The sequence below is a fragment of the Sinocyclocheilus rhinocerous genome, unplaced genomic scaffold (genome assembly GCF_001515625.1).
Source record: "Sinocyclocheilus rhinocerous isolate Xijiao unplaced genomic scaffold, SAMN03320098_v1.1 scaffold2233, whole genome shotgun sequence".
Lineage (NCBI taxonomy): Eukaryota > Metazoa > Chordata > Actinopteri > Cypriniformes > Cyprinidae > Sinocyclocheilus > Sinocyclocheilus rhinocerous.
Window position 1 is genome coordinate 133039 of NW_015664678.1, and position 1958 is coordinate 134996.

The 1958-nt window shown below is 33.5% G+C and overlaps 1 protein-coding gene across 1 annotated transcript in view; it reads left to right on the forward strand.

Moving 5' to 3' along the window:
- The window catches only part of LOC107730197 (E3 ubiquitin-protein ligase MGRN1-like), an 8763-nt gene extending 7144 nt beyond the window's left edge, over positions 1-1619 (forward strand). Inside the window, exon 5 of the mRNA XM_016540953.1 lies at positions 1573-1619. Within this exon, the coding sequence (XP_016396439.1) occupies positions 1573-1619 (47 nt within the window). The remainder of the gene's footprint in view (positions 1-1572) is intronic.
- The last annotated feature ends 339 nt before the right edge of the window (positions 1620-1958 follow it).

Consider the following 1958-nt stretch of genomic DNA (forward strand, 5'->3'; position numbering starts at 1 on the left):
GGAATTCATCGAGGAATTTCAACAGCATTATATGGTGATGATGGAGCAATGTGGAAGAGAGGGAAAAATGTTAAATATATTGTACATAAAATTCAGGAAGCAATAGAGGGCGTAGAGAAATGGTCAGTGGAATGGGGATTCAGATTCTCTATATCCAAAACGTGTTGTCAGTTTTTTACAAAAAAAAGGATCGCAGAAAATATTAAACTTTATTTATATAAACAACCATTAGAAAGGGTAACAAAATTTAAATATTTAGGTCTGTGGTTTGATTCTAAATTAACATGGAAAATCCATATTGACTACATTGAAAAGAAATGTAGTAAAGTACTAAATCTAATGAGATGTATAGTAGGCCAAGAATGGGGGGCAAATAAACAATCAATGAGCACCTTATACTGTGCACTTCTACGATCTGTTTTAGATTATGGGTGTATTATATATGGATCTGCCTCAATCAGTATGCTTAAAAAGTTAGATCTTATTCAAGCACGAGCTTTGAGATGTATTACAGGTGCAATTAAAACAACTCCAATCTCAGCAATGCAAGTTGAAACAGGAGAGTCCCCATTAGAAATAAGACGTAAAAAATTATCTGTTGCTTACTGGATCAATTTACAAGGGCATAATTCAGATCATCCTACAAAATCAATATTAGAGGGGAGTTGGGAGACAATGAACTTAACAGGAACAGGGTTTGCATGGGAAGTAAAGGATTGGGCTGCAAAAATGTCACTAAATAATATTACATTTTCACCAACAGTTACAATTTCCCCAATACCTCCTTGGTTTTTCAGTCAACCTAAAGTTGATTTTCAAATTCATGAATATATTCAAAAAGGACAGATTGACATTGATATCAAAGCCCATTCAACAGAATATATCAGAAAAGTTTATTATGCATTTCTGCCAATATACACTGATGGCTCAAGAAACCCAGAGGTCGTACTGGATCTGCATTCTATGTTCCAGAATTTAAAATCGGAAAATATGGAAGGTTAACGGATGGGACATCAGTATACACAGCCGAAATGGTGGCAATTCAAATGGCACTTAGTTGGGTAGAAGAAGTGATGCCAAATAAGGTAGTGATTTGTTCAGATTCAATGGCATCACTTACCAGTCTTCAAACTGTTAGATATGATATCTTTATAGAAATAATGAATATATTGTATAGATTAAGAAATGCTGGAATAATAGTTAATTTTGTTTGGGTTCCAGCGCATGTTGATATACCAGGAAATGAAAATTCTGATAAAATGGCTAAAGAGTCAATTAATCTGAATACTCCTACTATTTCAGTTTCACTAAGCAGGATGGAGGGGAAAGTATAATTAAAGAAACTTGCAGTTGGAAATGGCAAGGGTATTGGAATGACTGTAAAACAGGAAGACATTTTTATATTATACAAAACAGGGTAAGTCAAGAAGATCAGGTCATTTTAACAAGACTAAGGATGGGTCATACAAAACTTAATTCCACACTTCATTTAATAGGAAAACACAGTACTGGATTATGTGAAACATGCCAAGTAAGGGAAACAGTTGATCATGTGTTGTTACTCTGTCCTAGGTATGAACAGGAAAGGAATGAACTACAAAGAGAATTACAGAACTTAGGATGTAATGAATTTTCAATTTGCAACATATTAAACACAAAACAAGGATGTGGTAAAATAATAAAGACAATTTTAAAATTCATTAGGAATAGTGGACTTAAGAATAGCATATAGAATTCATAATATATGCCTAGACTGAAATCACTTCACACTCCAGCACAGGAGGTGGCGGTATGTTTTTTTTATTGGTCTTATGGAGTATTCTAATTTGTTGAGATAGTGAATTGGTGGGTTTTTGTTAAATGTGAGCCAAAATCATCACAATTAAAAGAACCAAAGACTTAAACTACTTCAGTCTGTGTGCATTGAATTTATTTAATACACGAGTTTCACAATTTGA